At 40.1% G+C, this 21917-nt stretch overlaps 1 protein-coding gene across 20 annotated transcripts in view; it reads left to right on the forward strand.

The window, feature by feature from the left end:
• LOC111836071 (protocadherin gamma-A11-like) overlaps window positions 1–21917 on the forward strand; it is a 187780-nt gene that overhangs the window by 58672 nt on the left and 107191 nt on the right. Inside the window, exon 1 of one of the 20 annotated variants that reach the window (XM_072701955.1) lies at window positions 910–3619. The exons of 16 other annotated variants lie outside the window; for them this stretch is intronic. In XM_072701955.1, the coding sequence (XP_072558056.1) occupies window positions 1190–3619 (2430 nt within the window). In that variant the 5' untranslated portion in view covers window positions 910–1189. Of the gene's footprint in view, window positions 1–909; window positions 3620–5605; window positions 8288–21917 lie in introns of those variants that run through there. 3 more of the 20 variants (XM_072701932.1, XM_072701965.1, XM_072701945.1) reach the window with 3 other exon arrangements.

Consider the following 21917-nt stretch of genomic DNA (forward strand, 5'->3'; position numbering starts at 1 on the left):
ATATACGATATGGCTGAAAATTTGGTTTGTATCACACCACATACATTGCAATGGTATTTGCCTTATATCTTTCCTGTATGTGTGTGTGTGTGTGTGTGTATATATATATATATATATATATATATATATATATATATATATATATATATATATATATATATATATATACATGCACATATGCATTTAACACAAAAACAAAAGTTCAAGTACGTACAAAAATATAAAGAACCAATTTCGGGGGGGCATCTCAGTTTTAAATCACTCGGACGCGTAACAGCGCAAAGGTGACTAATATTACATCATTGTTTAGTTCTATAGCGATAAGTCTTCACTCTCATAATTTCTTTCGTTCGGCTCTGCAGTCGTCAGCCCTTCACTCTCCTCTTCACTATTGCTCTGCTGACGAGCAGTGCAGAAGTAGTCACAACTCGGCTGGCTCTAATATGTAAATCGGAGGAAATATAATATTTTTCTGTCCTGGGAAGGCGTGGTGACGATTTACTACAAAAAGTATATGAAAGAATTGGGAATCCCAATAAATGCTGAAGCGTAGCCTACATCCAAATTCAGGCGCTTAAGAAAACTCCGGAAAGCATACCTTTGAAGAAGATGTAAATTATGCAGTTAAGACGTAACAGAAGCGGACTGCCTCATTCACATATAGCTAAAGAAATATCTAAATGAAAAATAATATTAACCCACAAATAAATAATTTCTTTACAAAAGTTTTATCATAATTATGTTTACATAAAAATGTGAATGCGGCTATCGTTCTGAGAAGAGCCGCGGTCACGTGGTCAAAGATCCGCACGTGGCTCGCGAGCTGCATGTCGCCGACTCCTGGTATAGACAATGATGTTTCAGAGAGCTCGCCGCAGCGTTTCCCACACAGGTCTGTAAGGGCCGCTGTTGGCTAAGGAGGCGAGCTGCGACGAGTTGAATTTGAGTAGCGCCTCCTTTTTAGCAGTGTGTCATACACAGAGCCAGACGCATAGTGTGATCTACTGGGGGCATTGGCCGGATTAGTGTTGATGAAATTTCTGGGAATTGATCTGATATTGTGGGTCTCTGCTGGGGAATATATTTTTGTACAAGAAAGACATTGTAACTTCGGAATGATTATTGGTTTGATCTCGAAGCGCTGACTTCGTGGGATTGTTGTCTATGGTAGTATTTCCGTCTGATTTTGATGCACAAAACTGAGACGGAAGAAATGGCTTTTAAAAAGATATCCTGCAATTTTTACTGGCAAATACGACTCTGGACGATATTCTTTTCCATTTGGCATTTCGCTGTTGGACAAATGCGATACTCAATTCCGGAGGAGATGGTGAAAGGCTCCGTCATTGGCGATGTCGCTGCAGATCTGGGAATCGATGTCAAAAGACTGAAAAGCGGCCGAGCTCGGATCGTTGCCGGAGACAACAGTCGGTACGTGGAGCTGAACACAGACAAAGGAATACTGGTGGTCAATGAGAGAATAGACAGGGAGGTGTTGTGCAAAAAAACATCTTTGTGCACTTTCAGTACTGAGATTATTATGGAAAATCCAATTAACTTATATAGGGTTACTGTAGAAATAACAGATATAAACGATCATGCTCCGAAATTCCCGAATGAAGAAATAAATATAGAGATTAGTGAATTGACATTGGCCGGTGCGCGGTTTTTACTATACAGTGCATATGATCCCGATGTAGGCATAAACACCATACAGAATTATAGTTTGAAACCGACTGATAATTTCGTATTAAAACAAGAAACTCGTCCAGATGGTACCAAATATATCGAAATGGTGCTACAATCCCCCGTAGACAGAGAGAAACAGGAGGACTTGTATCTAACATTAACTGCTATAGACGGAGGTCACCCACCGAGGTCCGGTATAATGAAAATTAATGTAAAGGTTTTGGACGCGAATGATAACGCTCCAGTTTTTACCAAGAAGCTCTACAGAGCCACTGTCCTTGAAAACTCACCCAAAGGCACGCTGGTGACGACAGTAAGTGCAACTGATTCGGATAAAGGTGTTCATGGTGAAGTGACATACGCATTAATACGTATGTCTGAAACAGATAACAGAGTGTTTAAAATTGACGAAAAATCGGGCGGTATTTTTGTAAGTGGAAATATAGATTTTGAAAAAGATGAGATATTTGAGATAAATGTTGAAGCTAGGGATAACGGTGATTTGACAGATTCTTGTGCTGTTATTATTGATGTATTTGACGTGAATGATAACATCCCCATTACAACGTTAACATCATTCACTAATCCGGTTTCCGAAGACGCTTTACCTGGAACTACAATTGCAGTTATTAATATTAAAGACTTGGACTCGGGAGAAAATGGCGAGGTCTCATGTTTGATTAATGAAAGAAGCCCGTTTGTAATAAAGTCATCTTTAACAAATTATTTTGTATTGCAAACTAAGGAATACCTAAACAGAGAAACAACCGCAGAATATAACATTACAATCAAAGCTGCGGACCACGGCTCACCCTCTCTCTTTAGTAGCAAGACATTACATATCAGAGTATCCGATGTGAACGACAATGCGCCAGTATTTGAACAACAATCCTATGATCTTCGTTTGATAGAAAACAACACACCCGGTGTTTCTATTTTGACTGTAAAAGCGAATGATGCCGACTGCTGCCAGAACGCGCGCGTCTCCTACCTGCTGGAGGACTCGGAGGTCAACGGTGTGCCCGCCTCTTCTCTCGTGTCAGTAAATGCCGAAAGCGGGGTAATCCACGCCGTGCATTCTTTCGATTATGAGAAACTTAGAGAATTTCAAGTTAAAGTGAGAGCTCAAGATGCGGGTTCACCTCCATTAAGTGGAAATGCTACAGTCCGCATTATCATCCAGGACCAGAACGACAACGCGCCTCAGATCCTCTACCCAGTGCAGACTGGTGGCTCCTCGGTGGCTGAGATGGTGCCTCGTTCAGCTGATGTGGGCTATCTTGTCACTAAAGTGGTGGCCGTCGATGTGGACTCTGGACAGAATGCCTGGCTCTCATATAAACTGCAGAAAGCGACAGACAGGGCGCTGTTTGAAGTGGGCTCACAAAACGGGGAAATCAGAACTATACGCCCGGTGAGTGATAAAGACGCCATGAAACAAAGGCTTACTGTTATTGTGGAGGACAACGGACAGCCGTCTCGCTCAGCTACAGTCAACGTTAATGTGATGGTGGCGGACAGCTTCCCTGAAGTACTCTCGGAATTCAGTGACAATACTCACGACAAGGATTACAATGACAACCTGACTTTTTATTTAGTTCTAGCTCTGGCTGTAGTGTCCTTCCTCTTCATTTTATCTTTAGTAGTAATTATTTCTGTAAAAATCTATAGATGGAGACAATCACGCATCTTTTATCAGTCCAATCTGCCAGTTATACCGTATTATCCAACACTTTACTCAGACGCCGGAGGTACAGGGACTTTACAGCATATGCACAACTACGAGGTGTATTTGACGACTGACTCCAGGAAGAGTGACTGTAAGTTTGTCCGACCGAGCAGTCAGAGCGTTTTAATGGTGGATCCCACTTCTGCGGAAATAATGGCGCGTGCGGGGAATGAGAAAAACATTATGGATGAGGCAGAACTGGTAAGTAAAATTCTGCTAAAGATTTAAAAGTATATTGTTAGAGTCTTTATTCAATACTTATTTACAATTACAATGTTGCTTGTGTCCCATCAAATTTATACTATAATTATTATAGAAACAGCTTTTCTGGCATAACAAGAAGAACATAACAAGAACAATAACAACAATATTAAGAATTATGATATTATTATTATTATTATTATTATTATTATTATTATTATTAAGTTGGGTAACTGTCATCCAGGTATAATGTTGTACTAAGTTTCCACAGAGTTTAGAGCACTCATCATTACCCTTTGTTCCTTCCTGGATATATCTGCATTCTATTTCTGATGAATATTCTTTAATTTATCTTGCACATATCATAGGATTGTCGAATAGCTAAAAACTAGTTGCAATTATTCTTTCACTGACATATAATTTAGTTGCACTGTGATGGGTTGATGTTCCATTCTGGGTTATTCCCCAACTTGCACCCATTTCCAACATACTGAGAAGCAGGTATGGAAAATGCATGAATGGAAGCAATAAAGTTATAAAAATAGATACAAATAAATGTTGTATCTAAGTATGCTATTTATCCAGCGTGTTCAAAGTCCTATTTAGAAACTAAGATTAATAATATGAAGTTAATCTGCCCATTGCTGCCATAATAGCATGTGCTCTTCTGGGAAGGCTCTCCATTAGATGTTTCAATATTACTGGTGGGATTTGCTGACGTTCAGGTCGGGCAGTACCAGCTGAAGCCCATGTGGCACCCTATTGAAGCTTCACCTGAACGTCTGACACCAAGTGAAATTGACTTGCAAAGGTGGCACCCCCTCAGAATATGGTGCCCTAGGCAGCCACCTGTGCCACCCAATGTGATGACTGGCACTGAGCTTGGGTATTGATGTTGGGTGATCAGGTCCCTTTCTGTGTTGACTGGCACTGAGCCTGGGTACTGATGTTGGGTGATCAAGTCCCTTTCTCTGTTGACCGGCACTGAGCCTGGGTACTGATGTTGGGTGATCAGGTCCCTTTCTGTGAGATTGTGTTTTCTACCACTTTGCAAATGAACTTGCTCCCGAGAATTTCCACTTCATAATCATTTTCGCTTGCAGTTGATATGGGCAGTTCTGTTACATAAATTTAGAGAACTGAAAACTCAGTAGTTGAAAGATGCATGTTAATAAAATACAACACGGTACTGGAGAAAACAACCAGTCTTGTAGTGCAAAAAAATACATACATAGACAGCTTCACTGTATGTTCTTCATATACACTTTAATAGGTTACTGAGCATGCTCTCCTGTCTTTCCAGCACTGCATACTTATTATTTATGGTAAGCATTATAATAGTCACAGAGCACTAACTTGGTTACTGTGTGATGTTTCTGACAGCACAATGGTCAATGAGTTTTATTAAGTAAAAAAAAAAAAGTCAACATTATTTTTTTACTTGATTTTGATTCACATAAGTTAAATGTCTTGCCATTTAAAATTTTTTGAGCGACTGATCTTGCTGACAAGGTTTGAGTAAGTTAGAAGCCACCTAGGTCCTACGCTACACCCATCCCAAAACAAGAATACATTTTGGCAGACAATGTATGCATAGATTTTATACTAAATAGTAAAGTTAAACACCCATCCATTCATCCATTCATGCCCACAGCTGATCCCAGGAAGGACTGCAAACAAGTCTAAAGACACGCTTGGAAGGAAACCGAGTACTGCGTGATTTCAAATTAAGTACTCTGTAAGAAAAAAAGTACCAGTTTGTACCTTTGAGAGTACAATTACTTGTCACTGGGGCTGTACCTGTTTTTCTGACAGTGTAATTCTAGTATCTTTATTAATAACGTGCAACTTATTAGTTCATTAATAAAAATTGATTTTAGTACATGGACCGTATTTTATTACAGCAGCAGATCACGGGGTACGAAATGTTGCGAAACAGAACGTGGCAGCGTTTCCCTCGCAGGACTGTAAGGGCCGCTGTTGGCTATAAGGTGACGAGCTGCGGCGGGATCCATCTGACTCCCTTATTACTGCGGCTCTCTGAGATCCAGGCGCAGTTTGTGTACAGTACCGGGCCATTTCATCAGGAAAGGGTGGAGGAAAGTGCTCAGTGATCGTATATCACGGATCTCTATTCGGAAAACGGATTTTAACATTCTCATGGTTACTGCTTTGTTATCAGAGGGCTGATTTGGCAGAATGGTTTTTCATATTTAATAAAAACGTCCTTGGGATTTTAATACGAAAACTGAGACGGATGAAATGGGTATCGGACAAATAACCAGCACTGGAAACGGGCAAATTCGATTCTGGATAATTTTCCTTTGGTTTTCTTATGTAACCCATGGACAAATGCGATACTCTATTCCAGAGGAGATGGTGAAAGGCTCCGTCATCGGCGATGTCGCCGCGGATTTGGGGATTGATGTTAAAAGACTAAAAAGCGGCCGAGCTCGGATCGTTGCCGGAGACAGCAGTCGGTACGTGGAGCTGAACACAGACAAAGGAATACTGGTGGTTAATGAGAGAATAGACAGAGAGGCGTTGTGTAAGAAAACAACTGTATGCAGTTTCAGTATTGAAATTATTCTCGAAAATCCAATTCAATTAATTGAAATTACAATAGAAATAATGGACGTGAACGATCATTCTCCTACATTTCCGAACGATGAAATGAACATTGAAATCAGTGAGATCGCCTTGCCCGGTGCGCGGTTTATGCTGGACAGCGCTTATGATCCCGATGTCGGTATTAATACCATACAGAGCTACAGCCTGAAACCGACTGATAACTTTCTATTAAAACAGGAGACCCGTCCTGATGGTACTAAATATATTGAGATGATGCTACAGTCCCCCGTGGACAGAGAGAAACAGGAGGACTTGTCTCTAACATTAACTGCAGTAGACGGAGGTCACCCACCCATGTCCGGCGCGATGAAAATAAATGTGAAGGTTTTGGATGTGAATGATAACGCTCCAGTTTTTACCAAGAAGCTCTACAGAGTCACTGTCCTAGAAAACTCACCCAAGGGGACGCTTGTGACAACAGTAAGCGCAACTGATTCGGATACAGGCGTTAATGGTGAAGTGACATATTCCTTTAGACGTATGTCTGAAACAGAAAGCGGAGTGTTTGAAATTGACGAAAACTCGGGCGACATTTATGTAAGAGGAAATATAGATTTTGAAAAGGATCAGAGATACGAGATAAATGTTGAAGCGAGAGATCACGGTGGTCTTACAGATTCGTCTACTGTTAGTATTGATATAATTGACGTGAATGATAACATTCCCATTATAACGTTAACATCATTCACTAATCCAGTTTCTGAAGACGCTTTACCCGGAACTACTATTGCAGTTATTAACGTTAAAGATTTAGACTCGCAACAAAACGGTCAAGTGAACAGCTATATATCTGAAGACTCACCTTTTGCGATTAAATCATCAATAAGGAATTACTTTACCGTTCAGACAATAAAAATCCTAAATAGAGAAACAGACTCCGAGTATAACGTTACAATAACAGCTACAGACGAAGGCTCGCCTCCTCTCTCAAGTAACAAGACTTTACATATTCGAGTGTCCGATGTTAATGATAATGCGCCAGTATTTGAACAACAATCATATGATGTTCGTTTGATAGAAAACAACACACCCGGTGTTTCCATTTTCACTGTAAAAGCCAATGATGCCGACTGCTGCCAGAACGCGCGCGTCTCCTACCTGCTGGAGGACTCGGAGGTCAACGGTGTGCCCGCCTCTTCTCTCGTGTCAGTAAATGCCGAAAGCGGGGTAATCCACGCCGTGCATTCTTTCGATTATGAGAAAGTTAGAGAATTTCAAGTTAAAGTCAGAGCTCAGGATGCGGGCTCACCTCCATTAAGTGGAAATGCTACAGTCCGCATTATCATCCAGGATCAGAACGATAACGCGCCTCAGATCCTCTACCCAGTACAGACTGGTGGCTCCTCGGTGGCAGAGATGGTGCCTCGTTCAGCTGATGTGGGCTATCTTGTCACTAAAGTGGTGGCCGTCGATGTGGACTCTGGACAGAATTCCTGGCTCTCATATAAACTGCAGAAAGCAACAGACAGGGCGCTGTTTGAAGTGGGCTCACAAAACGGGGAAATCAGAACTATACGCCCGGTCAGTGATAAAGACGCCATGAAACAAAGACTTACTGTTATTGTGGAGGACAACGGACAGCCGTCTCGCTCAGCTACAGTCAACGTTAATGTGATGGTGGCGGACAGCTTCCCTGAAGTACTCTCGGAATTCAGTGACAATACTCACGATAAGGATTACAATGACAACCTGACTTTTTATTTAGTTCTGGCTCTGGCTGTAGTGTCCTTCCTCTTCATTTTATCTTTAGTAGTGATTATTTCCGTGAAAATCTATAGATGGAGACAATCACGCATCTTTTATCAGTCCAATCTCCCAGTTATACCGTATTATCCAACACTTTACTCAGACGCCGGAGGTACAGGAACTTTACAGCATATGCATAACTACGAGGTGTATATGACGACTGACTCCAGGAAGAGTGACTGTAAGTTTGTCCGACCGAGCAGTCAGAGCGTTTTAATGGTGGATCCCACTTCTGCGGAAATAATGGCGCGTGCCGGGAATGAGAAAAGCATTATGGATGAGGCAGATTTGGTAAGTTACAATGTACTTTTAAATCTTTAGCAGAATTTTAGATTCTTTAGTCAATATACTTATTTACAATTATAATGTTGCTTATGTCGCATCGAATTTATACTATAATTATAGAAACAGCTTTTCTGGCATAACAAGATCAACAACAACAACAATAATATTAATAAATTCCAGACCTTTACTTTTTTTAGGTAACTGTCATGCGGGTTTAATGTCGTACTAAGATTCTTGAGCACTTATCATTAACATTTGTTCAGGGGCGTCAGAAGCATTTTGAATTTGGGGGGGGGGGCACGCTGGCATAAAAGTAATATTTTATGTTAAATGTGTGTGTGTGTGTGTGTGTGTGTGGGGGGGGGGGGGGGGGGGGGGTCCAATTGAATAATTACGAAATGTGACACATTTAATGCGGCGACTCCCATGCCTTTGTTCCTTCTCGGATATATTCACATTCTATTTTTGATTAAATTCATATTATTTTTATTTTTCTTGCACATATCATTCACTGTAAAAAGTGTGACGTTGTATCTACTTAAATTTTTGGGGAAAATATTACAGCCAATTTTTAAGTAAATCTCAATAGCTTGTTTTATTAAGTGAAATCTATTTAATGAAATCAAGTGAAATGGCTTAAATTATTTATGTCCAAAAACAGCACCATCTATAAAAATAAATTCATTCTACTAACTATCTTAAGGAAACTATACCAAGTAATTTCAGTAATATTACTTAGTTGTTTTTAGTAAATATACAAAATTATTGTTACTCAATAAACTAAATAAATTAAGTTTTTACTAAATAAACTTAGTTTTTACTTTAGTTTTAACTTTTGCGTAAATTTTTAATTACTGTATTGCACATTCATATTAAAAAAATGTATTTTAAATATTAAAATTTTGATCTCTTATTTCAATAAATAACTTTAATAAAACTTAGACAATATCATAACAATATTGGTAGGAACATATTGTTAAGTATTTATTTTTTAACACAATGTAGCCTAGTAGTTCCATTTTAACAGGTTTTATATTCAATGAAATTACAATGTACAAAAAAAAAATGTTCAATTTCTTAATCTGCTTTATACAAATCTACCAAACGAAAATACACATTTTAAAAATGTAAAACCATTACAAAATAAAAAACTTAAATGGCCATATTGCTGCCCCACATTTATCCATACTATACTGATGGCCTGCACCTGAACTGCACAAATTATGGCAAAACTCAACCTGTGGTCTAAAGAACCAGCACAAAACTGCATTTTAGGATGCAACTTTTACTCTTTACTGTTAGTTTTTCACAGAATTTAACTCGTACACTTGGGGTATTCAACCTGATAGCATAAAGACCACAGTGTCTGTAGGTTTCTGTCCCAAGAGAAGCAGCACCTGATTTCAGTGATGGTTCGGACCTCTAGGAAGTTGAGTATCCCTGTGGTTACTTAAGCAAGCAATTTATTCTTAAGGGACAGCATTTTGGGTGAAAACTTACAAGCATCCAACTCTAAGATAAGCTTCTGAAAAGCCTCAAATGTACATCTGAGAGATTTATGATAAGTAAGATTTAGTGTGTAGATATAAGGCCAAGAAGAACTGCACAAGTCTCGGCCACATTTCCTAGGCCACTCCTTACTTGGGCAGCCTCCAAGACAGTGCTGATGTCCTCCTGCTCAGCTCTGTTAAAGACAAAGGTTTTCATTGTGTGGTGGACGAGATCCTGTTGATCTTCGTGTTTCGACACCAGGGGCGGAGCCAAAGGGGTGGCAGGGGTGGCACTTGCCACCCCCAATTGAGCCCTTGCCACCCCCAACGGAGCCCTTGCCACCCCCAGTGCCACCCCGCTGGAAATGGTAAACATTAAAATATACCAATGAGGAGATCGGGCAAAGATTTGAGCGGAAAACTGTAATTTCCGAGAGCCCCTGAAGGCATCCCGACGCAGCAGTACCCTGTGCGTGTTGCGTACTGACATGTCATTGGCTAAAAGCTCTGGCAGTGGCACGCGTTCCTACATGATCCAAAACACACCCACCGTATTGATAACAGCAGCAGTTAAGCAGGTATTTATAACATATTACACTGTATTACCTTCATAATGAGAGCAGCATGAAAGCGTTGCGCACTGTCTGCTCCATGTCGCGTTTAAATTAGCCACGAGCCCTGCTCGTGCTGATATAGATCGTCTCAGACAGCGTCTTTGTACGTATGTATGTTTTAGTGCACGTGCTGAATTACAGTGTTTTATTTTAGCAAAGCTACCCCTTGCTTGAAGTCTGTGTGTTAAGTGTATATGTGGAGAACCAGTCATTAGTTTTCTAACATTACCAGGGTCCTAAATTGTGGCAAAATGTATTATTGATTACCAGTGGCATACATTTATAAGACCCCCTAAATGTGTCCACTCAGACTGATTACAGATTACGTTTTTATGGATGCCTGGTGTATGGTGGCCCTCCTTTGGCACAGAATATGCTCACCAGCTTTGGGGTTGAATTTTTGTTCCAAATTCAAAGTAGTAATTCTTTTAAACACTTCATTTATCTGACAGATAATAAACAAACAAATTAATTGTATATATATATTTTCACACATCAAGACATTATTACAAAAAGGCTATATTACAATATCTAACTGAAAAGAGTGATATATAGATTTAATATAAAGCTTGTTATAAGCAATGCATGAACTTGCATATCATATCTTGTTTTAAGCAACACATTAAATTACGTCATATCGTGTTTTAATCAATACATGAAATCACACTATTATTCAAAGTTATTTGATATATAATTGAATCAGTACATTAAATTTCATTGCCAAAGAGCCATTTCAGTTTCAGTCATTTAGGGTTTAATTATTCACAAGGCAGGTGATATTAGACAGACATGACTTTGTTTCTCAGAAATACACATACTTACTACAAGTACACTTTTACAATAGCTGCCTAATGTGCCATTTAATGTATGGCTTGTTTAAAGCAATACATGACATCACACATTTCTTTTTTGAAACAACTGCTATAATGATAAAGGGTTGATATTTAATTAATCACCTGACAGGTGTCAAACAGAGCAGGCCGTCTGTCTCTAAGATACACAACTCTGGGGGACAGGTTGGCAACCTCATGTCTTCTGAGCTTAAAGGTTTTTGCCATTTTGTCTTCGGTCACCATGCTATTATCTCTCTTTTTTTAATTCAGTGAGCAATTCCACTCTTTCTTGCTCCAGACTCTCTTCATTCTGACCTGCTGGGTATGGCGGCAGGTAATTCACCTCTGCTTTCCTCGGCTTTTTGACATTCTTTGCAGGCTTTCTGTCCTCAGGACTCTTGTTTTTCAGTGTTACATGCGACCTCAGGACAGCCAAACTTGCCGAGTCGCCTTCTGTAATCAGCCATCTTGCACTTAAGGCTCATCTGCATGCAGGAAAAGTACCCGCTGAAGGAACCGGGTTCTTTCAGACACAGATATTTCTTAACAAGTGCCTCTGCCACACTGATAATTTGCAATGCTTCACCTTCAAACTGCAATGTGTCAGCACTAAGGACAGAATCAGGTTCAGTACAGAATGTCAGCACTACAGGAGATGGGAACACAACTTTGACTGTATCTTTGTGTCTAATTTGGTCGGTAGAAGTAAGTGTGAAGTAGTCCTGAACATCAGAATCCATATACTGGAGGCTGAATTCCTCAGCTATAACAGATGCTTCCTTTACAGCTTGTTTCAATTCATTCACAGTTTTTGGGCTTCCTGATTTCCTGTTCAATAAGTACTCTCAATGCAGAAGGCTCCATGTTTCATCGACTTCCTAGGCCTAAGATAATAAGCGAAGTCATAAAGTGTTTCGTAAAAGTGGCAGAAATCATGAATTTACATAAACCTGAATAGCTTATGAATTTATTTATTACCTAATATGTGCAACATATATAACGCTTCAGAGTAATTAAACGGTTTTCAGCAAGACAATATGGCGCCAAAGGATAAGTATCAGTAAGTGCCTGGTGCTCAACGAGAAGAACACGCCCAGAGGACTCAAGCTGATATCACCTCAAATGCTCATTGTAATAGGCATTAAGAGTCTTGACAATGAAACTGAGACATTTGTCCAAAATGACTATCTGACTAATCTCAACAAAGTCAGGTAGACCAGCAGTGCATCCATAAGGCAATATCATGCCAGTTTTGTATGCTGTTCCACAGTAAGTTCAGTGATAGTTTTCGAATGGCCCCCTGTACCTCTGCATGTACCAGTTCCACAGACATATTGCGTACCTTACTAACACACACCAAAGGTGTCACAGTGTTTGCATGGGAATGATATAGTAAGCCATCATCATTTGATGCCTTGTAGCAAGTGACAGCAAAACATTTTTGAAGTTGGTAGTGTGCCTCACTAGACGTTTAAAGAAACTGTGTTTTGCTTCAAAACGCATGGTCCACAATCCAACAAGTGGTCCAAAGGCTTCAATCATCTGAGGTTAGTGCTCCAAGAAGTGCTGTTTTGGGAGCAGTCGTTCATTTGGGAAGGCATCTAAAAATATATGATGATGTTCAGATATCTTTGAGTCAAGATAAGCAAAGCTTTCTGCTGTGTGTCTCTTAAGGTCATGAGGATGTGCCATGCTGGTTCATCTAGAAGTATCTTTGACCCAGTAAGGAGAGGCAAAAGTCTGATTAGCTGCCAATTCTCATGTGCATTTCCCCCAATACTTCGCCAAGTGGCAAAATTGTGTGGTATTGATATTGAGGGCTGTTGTTTTGTCGGTCCATTTGTAGGGGAAGTGTTTAATTGAATCATTCAGTTCACTTAAAGAGAACTGATAGGCACAGTGCTAGCGCCACTGGAATTATACCTTCAAATAAATCATGAGCTATATGTGGAGGATGACCAGTGGCAACGTGAAAATGTGCCAGTTTCTCTGTCAGTGGACAAGCCATTTTGACACCAGAACAATGGTTAAGTGTCTGATTTTTCTTTATAGTCTCAACATGCTTGGCATGTGCCTCTTTTGTCCTTTGTGGAAAAGCTCCTGATCGTACTTCTACAGATGTAATTCCCAGTAAAACTTTCAAATAAACCACTAAGAGAATGGACACCAAGGTTGTCAGCTACAACAAAGACCACAGTCCCTTTGATGGTTTTTCCAGCACTAGCGATGAAAACCCCTTCCTGTTCCAAGACACAAATATCATTCAAAAGTGGTTCTGAAACTACTGCAAACCCTAACCTTCTTACATCATCTCCTTTGCTAAGAACAGCTAAATGTATTGATGTCAAAGAAAACCGTATTTCAGGAGGTATATTGGCTAAAACCCAATATACTGCTGATAATTTGTGCTTTCTCTTAGACGTTCCAAACTCATCAACATATAAAATCAAATGGACTTTCAGTTCATTCCCATCAAAGAATTTATTTTCTTTGAAATATCTCCCATCTACATATGACTCAGAATGCGATAGATCACTTGAAAAATGTTTCAGCATGTCCAATTTGAAATTTTGTCTATTTAAGATCTGCTGCAAAGTCTGAAGTATAGGTATATACTGATATTGGCTACTCTCATCCAGGATATATTCCACTGGTTCAACAACTTCCAAATTGTCCATAAAATATTGCTTTCTTTTGAAGGCAGAGCCAAGGGGACAACCTATTTCTAAGGCTGTCTGAATGGGATTGACTTACAAAGTTCTTTTACAAGTTCAGTAACAATCTCTTCACTGAATACATAATTGTTCTTACTTAAAGTCAATTCAATGGTGTTTTTTTAACAATTTGGATTGGAATGACAAACGACACAAACTGGAGTTCTTCGACTAAGTCATCAATGCATCTTGAAGACACATTGTGTATGCTCTTCAACTCCAAAAGAAGCAAGGCTATGTTCTTGACAAATGTCTGTGATTCATCTTGTATTTGGTCATTCCCATCTATACTTCTGTCTTCAATGTCACTGTCCTGTGACCCAGTACCAAAAGCTAATAACCCAGTCCCTTCTGTCACTAACACATCTGTCTTGAAGTCCGTGTAAGAATGAGGATTATGCTTTCTGCTTCTGTGTGTCACAAATGTCCCATACCTATTAGTCTCAAACTCACACCCTTGAAATACACATTCTATGGTTTCATGACTTCTAAGATGATGACCTAAATGCTGAAAATAGTCCTTCTCAGAAGAATAACGTGTGCAACAAGTTTTACAATTAAAATTAAGTAGTGTTCCTGACATTAGTGTCCTCATGTACATGGTATCTGCTTAAATGTGTGCTAAGGGCGCTATGCATTTTGAAAGAACGGGGCAACTGGAGTGTGGACACGATACAAAATGGCCATGTGTAAATGACCCATGGTGTAATCTATAGTGCTTCAAGACAGCTTCTTTTGAGGAGGTTATCCACTGGCAGATCTTACACTGCCACACCATCACCACACACTACATCCTCCTACACCACACTTAATGCTATAGACCTACAGAGCTAAATATCTGTAGTGGGTTTCTGTAAAGAAGGAATGAATATAATAATAATAATAATAATAATAATAATACATTTTATTTATAAGGCACCTTTCAAGTCACCCAAGGACACCGTACATGAAACAGAGTAAAACCACTAAACAATAAATACAATAATAATAAGAACATGCCTCACAAAAAATAATAAAGTGAAATAAGTACATACCGGAATACAATTAAAAATAGAAATAAGAATGAATAAAAATAGAAAAAAATAAAAACAATTTACAACATAAAAAGGAAACTGATCCATCACCGATAAAATTTCAGGGTAATTTCAGGGAAAGCCAGTAGAAAGAGATGAGTTTTCAGAAGTTTTTTGAAAGTAGAAAGCTCAGTGCATTGACGAAGTGCAAGGGGGAGACAGTTCCATAATTTAGGACCAGCTACACTGAAAGCCCTGTCACCCATAAAGCGCAGACGGGGGGGTGGAACAGTGGAAAGGTGAGCATCAGTGGACCACAGAGTACGTGTAGGTTGGTATGAAGTTAGGAGATCAGAAAGATATCTAGGTGACAGGTTATACTGTGCTTTGAAAACTAACAAAATAATTTTGTATTGAATGCGATATTGAATGGGTAACCAGTGAAGCTGCTGTAGAACAGGGGTGATATGTTGCCTGGATTTGGTAGACGTAAGAACACGTGCTGCGGAGTTTTGAACATATTGCAGCCTGCTAAGGGTCATAGCTGAAATGCCAAATAGCAGGGCATTGCAGTAGTCTAACCGGGAGGTTATAAAGGCATGGATGAGAGTCTCTGCAGAGTTATAGGTAAGAGAAGCTCGTATTCTAGATATGTTTTTGAGATGGAAAAAAGCTGTTTTGGTGATGAGTTTGATATGGGAATCAAAAGAAAGTGTTGAGTCCATCGTGACTCCAAGATTTTTTACTTCAGAGGTAGTAGTGGTGAAGTACCCAGGGATAGACAGGTTTAGGTGCTTGATCTTGCTTAACATGGTTGGTGTGGCAATCAAAATAGCTTCTGTTTTGTCATGCTTGAGTTTGAGAAAATTTTGTGTCATCCAAGTGCTAATGGCGGTGAGACAACTTACCAAGCCCGATGGAGAGAGTAGGTTAGAGGGATTTGAATGAATATAAATTTGTGTGTCATCGGCATAGCAATGAAAATTTAATCCATGCGGACGAATAATATGACCAAGGGGAAGAATATAAATGAGAAAAAAAAGAGGGCCCAAGACAGAGCTGTCACGATCATCGGTGGGCGAACAGGCAAGCAGGGGAGAGGAGCCAGGAAGTCGGGTAAAACGGGGATTTAATCGGGAAACGGTCAACAACACGGGGTAGAACGACGGCAAACATCAATGACAAGTCTGGGGAAGGCTGACTCAGACGAGGACTAAATACACAAGACTAGCTGGTATTAACAAGAGACAGGTGAGAGCAATCAGGTAGAAACACGGGGTAATGAGGGGGCGTGGCACACATGAGGATCGGACGGAGTTGGACGTGACAAGAACCCTGGGGGACTACGTGTGTGCATGGTGCCCTGTGCGACATGAAGCTATCAATGGACACAAACTGTTCCCTGTCAATAAAATATGAGGTGAACCAGGAAAGTGGTATACCCTTAATGCCTACCAGAGTTTCCATACGGCTGAGCAGAATTTTATGACAAACTGTGTCAAATGCAGCAGTAAGATCCAGTAAAAGGAGGAGACCGACATGACCTGTGTCAGCCGCAACCAGCAGATCATTGACGACCTTGACTAGGACCGTCTGTACTATGCTTAGGTCTAAAACCAGACTGCAATTCTTCCCAAAGACTATTTTTCGTTAGGTGATCCTGTAGCTGTAAGGCAATAGTACGCTCAAGCAATTTTGCAATGAAAGAGAGGTTGGAGATAGGACGATAGTTATAAAGATCATCAACTGCAGTCCCGGTCTTTTTAAGGACAGGAGTGATGACTGCAGTTTTAAATGAACTAGGAACAGTACCAGTACAAAGGGATGAATTTATTATCTGTGCAATGAGCGAACAAAGGGCAGGCAAGCAATACTTCACTAGTTGAGGGGGCATGGGATCCAAAAGAGATGTAGTGGGCTTGGATTTTGAGACAAGGTCATAGATAGTAAATTCATCTATGGGTGTAAAAGCAGAGAATGATTGAGTTAACTGAACTGAAAACATAGAATCCTCACTCAGATTAGCTGTAATCGATGATGTCTGGAGCTGGCAATAAATAGAACTAACTTTATTCTGGAAGTGGTTAAGGAATTCACAGCAGAGATCAACTGAAGGCAAAAGTGGAAAAGATCTAGGAGGTTGGAATAGGTTATTAATTGTAGAAAAAAGAGCCCTAGGATGACCATTTGTAATGAGTGAGGAATAATAAACTGATTTAGCCTTATTGAGGGAATCCTTGTAAGCTGTGTGCGTGCGTGTGTGTTAGTGCCCCACTAACTAAACTTACCTTAAATCTAAAAGGAACACAATGAAAGTCCAGCAGAAATGCTTGTGTTGGCATAAAACCAGTAATCCACCTGCAAATAAAGGTCTGTTAGAATCCACTATCACTGACACTAAGGTAGCTAATTCCAGAGTTATAACAGAGGTATCAGTCATACTTCACTTTACTAGTGTTATAAATGTATAAATGTAAATAAATCTTTCTTTCTTTTTTATAATTAGCCATTTTTTCCACACTTCTCAAAATTAAAATATATTTTGACTAGCAAACGAAGTGTAAAAGACAATGCTGCATCAGTTTATAAGTCTATTAGTTTTATCAGGCGTTATTAAACATGGCGCATGCACAATTTTTTTTTTTTTGAAATATTACTTTTTAAAGCAGTGTACTCCGCACCTCATTGACATCCACATCACAATGTGAAGTGTTTCAACAAATCAGTTGAAACAGTTTTATTCATATTCTGATCACATGGAGTACCAACCTCATGAAGGCGCAACGTTTGCCCAGAAATCCGTAGAAATTCCATGCATAAGTCAGTTGTTCAGTTCACTGTCATACAATTACTCTAGTGTTAGACTTTCACACACGCTGCCTCTGTAGCACGAAATGTCACGCGGTTCGTTTTGGCGCTTAACAGGATAACTGCAGCTGCGCATCAGGTCAGGCGCAGAGCATCAGTTTACCGCGTGTTGTCTGTGCAGCTATGCTAAAATACAATGGAAAAGAGTAACTGAATTCAGTCTTAACCTTAGTCCTGTGTTAGCTTTCTGTTCCTGTCTCTTATGTTAGATGGGTCTGTGCCGACCCGTGTCTTAAATCAGCCATAAAATACCCTCAAAACAATTATTTATCATCCAACTGGTTTCTTACCTCTTGGTTACTTTGTTAAGCTTCCTTATCCATGAAAAGATTGGTTTTAATATTTTGGTGTGACTTTCTGGACCTTTCTTTTAACAGCATACCTCTCATTTTCAATAAAAAATATAATGGTAAAATAAACCTCAAGAGAAATATATAAATGACCTGAATTGGTCTTATCTACCCTTACGTGTATGGGCATGACTTGCCTTGATTTTGTTTTAATTTATTTTGTTTAAATAGAGATTCCTGAGAAAGTCAAATAGCCTTGATGCAGTAGGCTACACAAATCTATGTGGTGCTTTTTATGCATTTTAAACTTACAAACGGGTCGGTGCCGACCCTAACACCAGAGCTGTTATAATCTTGACCAGAGCATTTATAATTTAATGATTTTTTTGTTTTGTTTTGTTTAAATAGGGGTTCCGGACAAAGTCAAAAAGCCTTGATGCAGTACACAAATTTATGTGGCGCTTTTATGCATTTTAAATATAAAATGGGGTCGGTGCCGACCCGAACACCATAGGAAGGTTACAGTTTTTCTCATTTGCTAAGACACGCTCAGTGAAACTGGGATTCACTTGATCTTCATCATCACATTCTTAGCACAGGAGAAGTCTTCTCTTTCAAATGCCTTAACACTTTTTCATTTGTTTCACACATTTTTCACACCCTTTGTCAAAACAGTCACCACAGATCTCATTGAAAGATCCCAAACTCTATTGGATTCACTGTGTTGAACAAAAGGAAAACATCTATTAACAGCTGATAGAAAGTACTTGCATAATTATGAATATCCAATGTACCTGTGTGAAACTTGTTTGCACAACTCTTCAATCAGCAATCAGTCTGTACACCTATAAATCAAGGTGTATATCAAGGTTTTTCACTGGGTGCAAGAGAGGATATTGAATGTGATGTGGATGAAGCCAGGTGGCCCCATCGTCAAGGCAGAAGAGACTGAGTATCAATAGTGGCTATTTCTTTTTATTTATACTTTATTGTAATAGATTTTATTTTTATTTTCTTAGCATCTGATAGATGTTATTTTGGTTTACACGTATTTTCTGTAATATTTACAGTATTTCAGGTTTTGGCCACAGTTTGAAAAAAAAGAATGTCATGGAATCAATAAAATTTGCATCAAAGCATTTCTGATTCTGGATCCAGTTCTTTGCAAGAAGTCAAATTTGACACAGCCTATGTAGAAAGATAACAGTTGGCACTGGTAATGACAGCTATGTAATAGGCTACAATGACAAGCAATGGTGCACTGATTCGCACTGAGCGCTGCATTTTGAATTTTGTTGTCCATTGTGTAATGATTGATTGGAAGAGCTCATACACTTATTTGCAAGTTGTGTTGTTTGAAGGCAAAATTTGCTTTTGTTTCATATTGTAAATGTTTTGGCACGATTAGAGCCTTTTGCAAACAAAACGTGCCACTTTGACCATGAGTGCCACTGTTTAGGCCTGTGTGTTAACTGATTTGAAAATGTGGAGTTTGAGTTGATTGCAGCATCAAAGCAATAGAGAAAAACTGTAATCCAAACTGATTTTAGTACATGGATCGTATTTTCTTACAGCAGCAGATCACGGGGTACGAAATGTTGCGAACAGAGAACGTGGCAGCGTTTCCCTCGCAGGACTGTAAGGGCCGCTGTTGGCTATAAGGTGACGAGCTGCGGCGGGATCCATCTGACTCCCTTATTACTGCGGCTCTCTCAAACTTTGTGTACAGTACCGGGCCATTTCATCAGAAAAGGGTGGAGGAAAGAGCTCAGTGATCGTATATCGCGGATCTCTATTCGGAAAAGAGATTTAACATCTGCATGCTTACTGCTTTGTTATCAGAGGGCTGATTTAACAAAATGTATTTCCATATTTAATAAAAACGTCATTGGGATTTTAATACGAAAACTGAGACTGAGGAAATGGGTGTAGCCTGTGGGTAATGGGGCTGGTGGTGACAGCCATATATTTTTATCTTGTGGTTCCCTCCATCTTTTTGCTTGGGCGCAGTTATGCAGTCCTGCGCTGCCGCTGTTGCTAATTGGGGATTAGGACGGGCATTGATTGGGCCACCTATATATTCCCTAGTTGGGTACACCAGGGCACGTGGGGTCCTCTTGGCAGCAGGGCAGCTGATGCAGTTTGTGGGGTGGCAACGTTTGGGCTGTCTCTGCTTTCAGGTACGTCTCGAGTTTCCTTTACGCTGCGTTAACTGATAAGTAGCGGATTAAGTATGCGTTTATCCTGTATGTCAGGATATTTTCATTGATCTGTTTGTTTTTTTTTCTACTGGGTCCATGTTCTACCACATTGCATTGCCGTTCGGGGTAACCCGTGGCAGGTGTCAAGTACTGTTTTCTTCCGGTACCGGTTTATATGTTTTTTGATAATTAACATTTATTTGGCTAGATGTGTACATGTTTATTGTCGCTTGTCGGTTTGTTAAACTAGTATGGGGTGTAGGTATTCGCTAGCTGCTTTTTAGCCATGTAGTGAGGGGTTTGTACTGGCGTAATATTTCACTGAATACAAGTATTTATTTGTGTGTTCTGATTTACAGGTTCATATGGCTGTGCTGTGTTGTTAGTTGCTGTTTTCCGTACAGTGTGAATGTGGTGCTGCTCAGTTTATTTATATATGTATTTTGTTTTCCTCTAGCCTGTGTGCGATAGCGCAAGTGTGGTAGACACTGTGAGACTGCTCTGTATGCCGCAGGCTAGAGTGGGTTTTATTTTCATATTTTTCTTTATTCTTGTTAACCCTTTAGCCCCCCTTCTTGTACCTTTAACCGGGCGTTGGTTGTACGGGGTAGCTTAATGCTTTTAAGGGAGGACACCCTGGAAGGCTGGGTTTTCTAGCCTTTTGTATAAAACGTTTGCAGTGCCACACGGTGTGAAGCTCCGTTGTCCCTGCCACTTAAGGTGCCTGAGTGGTGAGGATTGCGGGGTATTTGATTGTAGTGTATACTAGGATAGGTGTTTGCACAGTCACGTGTGGTCGAGAAGTCCCAGCCTCTCTTTCCGGGGTGTTTGTCCTCCCTGGGTCAGCAGTCCTCTGCCCCAATGTTGCGGTGATTTTGTTTGTTTCTGTCATTACGGTAGGGACCAATTTGACTGGTGACTTAATCCAGTCATATGAGTGTATTAATAAAGACTGTATTTTATATATTTTTTTGTAACATCTGTGTTTGTACTTATTTAAGCATTGGTCCCCTTGCTCTGGCACTGTGAGTCGGTGGATTGCAAGGGGTGGCGTAGTCTGTGGATAGACTGGGGTGCCACAATTTGGCGCAGTCGGCAGGATCTTACATAATTTTCTTTCTGTAATTTGTTTTTGGGGAAGGGAGGGGTTAGTTATATTGAGCAGCGTGTGTGTGTGGGAAAACAGCAGCTGGCAACAGAATGGATGCAGACGGCAGTGCGGATGGATCGGCTGTGGCTTTGCAGCAACTACAGGAGCGTGTGGCCCAGCTTCAAGCTGAGAATGAGAGACTATCGAATGGGCAACGAAGCACTGCGAGTGGGACTGACTTCCAGCCAGCGCGCAGGGAACAGGCACTGTATCTACCTCGGGAGAGGCGGTGCCCTAGGTTTTCAGGCTCTGCTGTGGCAGGGTCTCTTTCTGTTGAGGAGTGGATTGAAGAAGCAGAAAGTTGTATAAGGTTGAGGTACATGTCTGATTTGGATAAAGCATTGTTCTTATATGACCATCTAGAGGGTGAGGCCCGCAATGAGATCAAATATCGGCCCGCTGCTGTTAAGGAAAGCCATGAGCAAATTATGACTGTTTTAAAAGAGGTGTATGGGTGTTCTAA

The sequence above is a fragment of the Paramormyrops kingsleyae genome, chromosome 18 (assembly GCF_048594095.1).
Source record: "Paramormyrops kingsleyae isolate MSU_618 chromosome 18, PKINGS_0.4, whole genome shotgun sequence".
Classification (NCBI taxonomy): Eukaryota; Metazoa; Chordata; class Actinopteri; order Osteoglossiformes; family Mormyridae; genus Paramormyrops; species Paramormyrops kingsleyae.